At 76.0% G+C, this 865-nt stretch overlaps 1 protein-coding gene across 1 annotated transcript in view; it reads right to left on the bottom strand.

The window, feature by feature from the left end:
- MN1 (meningioma (disrupted in balanced translocation) 1) overlaps positions 1–865 on the bottom strand; it is a 51,691-nt gene that overhangs the window by 38,038 nt on the left and 12,788 nt on the right. Inside the window, exon 6 of the mRNA XM_010582258.1 lies at positions 1–856. This exon is cut by the window's left edge and continues 798 nt beyond it. Coding sequence (XP_010580560.1) covers positions 1–856 — 856 coding nt within the window. The remainder of the gene's footprint in view (positions 857–865) is intronic.

Below are 865 nucleotides of genomic sequence, written 5' to 3'. Positions count from 1 at the left end.
CCACCGGCACCGCTGGCTGCCCCGGGCTGACGCCTGCCCCGCCGCCTTCCGTGGCCGAGAACTTCTCGAAGAAGGTGCCGGGGCTGACGTGCCCACTGTCCCGTTTCCGGCGGCCCCGCCCCCGCCCACCGCCCGCCTTCCCCTCTCCGCCGGCCGCCGGTTCCAGGGTGTAGCCAGGTGAGAGGCTGCTCTCGGCGGGCAGCAGTGGGGCAGCGCCCGCCGTCTTGCCCGCGCCGCCCCCGCCTGCCGGCGGCCCCGCCGGGAAGTAGTCTGGGGCAGCAGGCGGCGGCGGGTCGGGCTCAGCCTGGCTGAGCTTGCGCTTGGCCTCGGCCGGGCTCTTCTTGTTGAAGGTGACGTTGAGGTTGGGAGCACCCAGGCTGGCGATCATGTTCTGGCAGGCAGTGGAGAGGGCGGCCAGGCAGCTCTGCCCGAAGACGTTGTCCTTGCTGGCCGGCTTGCTGAAGGAGCCCAGCGAGAGGGCGCCCAGCTTGCTGGCGGCAGGCCGCGGCGGTGGTGGTGGGGGGAACTCAGGCGGGGGCGGCGGGTAGGCACCTGGTGAGGCGCTGAGGGCGGGCGCGGCCCCGTGGGCCACCGGCTGCCGCGCTGCTGCCGCAAAGGGGAAGCCTGGCTGGGCAGCGAAGTCAGTGGGGCCACGGCGCTCGGCGGGGGCACTGGGCAGCGCCACGCCGCCGCCCGGCGACTGCAGCTGCGAGAGGCCGCCCATGGCGGGCGCGAAGGGAGGGTGGACGCCAGGCGAGGGCAGGGCCTGCGCCGGCCCCTCGCCCGCCATCCGCAGTGGCTCCTGCAGCCCCAGCCCGCTGGTGCCCGGCCGGAAGAGCACGGCGGCACCGCCCGGCTGCAGGCC

This window comes from Haliaeetus leucocephalus, unplaced genomic scaffold (assembly GCF_000737465.1).
Source record: "Haliaeetus leucocephalus isolate CR32 unplaced genomic scaffold, Haliaeetus_leucocephalus-4.0 Scaffold840, whole genome shotgun sequence".
Lineage (NCBI taxonomy): Eukaryota > Metazoa > Chordata > Aves > Accipitriformes > Accipitridae > Haliaeetus > Haliaeetus leucocephalus.
The sequence above is the reverse complement of the archived record's forward strand: the minus strand, read 5'-3'. Positions and strand labels throughout refer to the sequence as shown.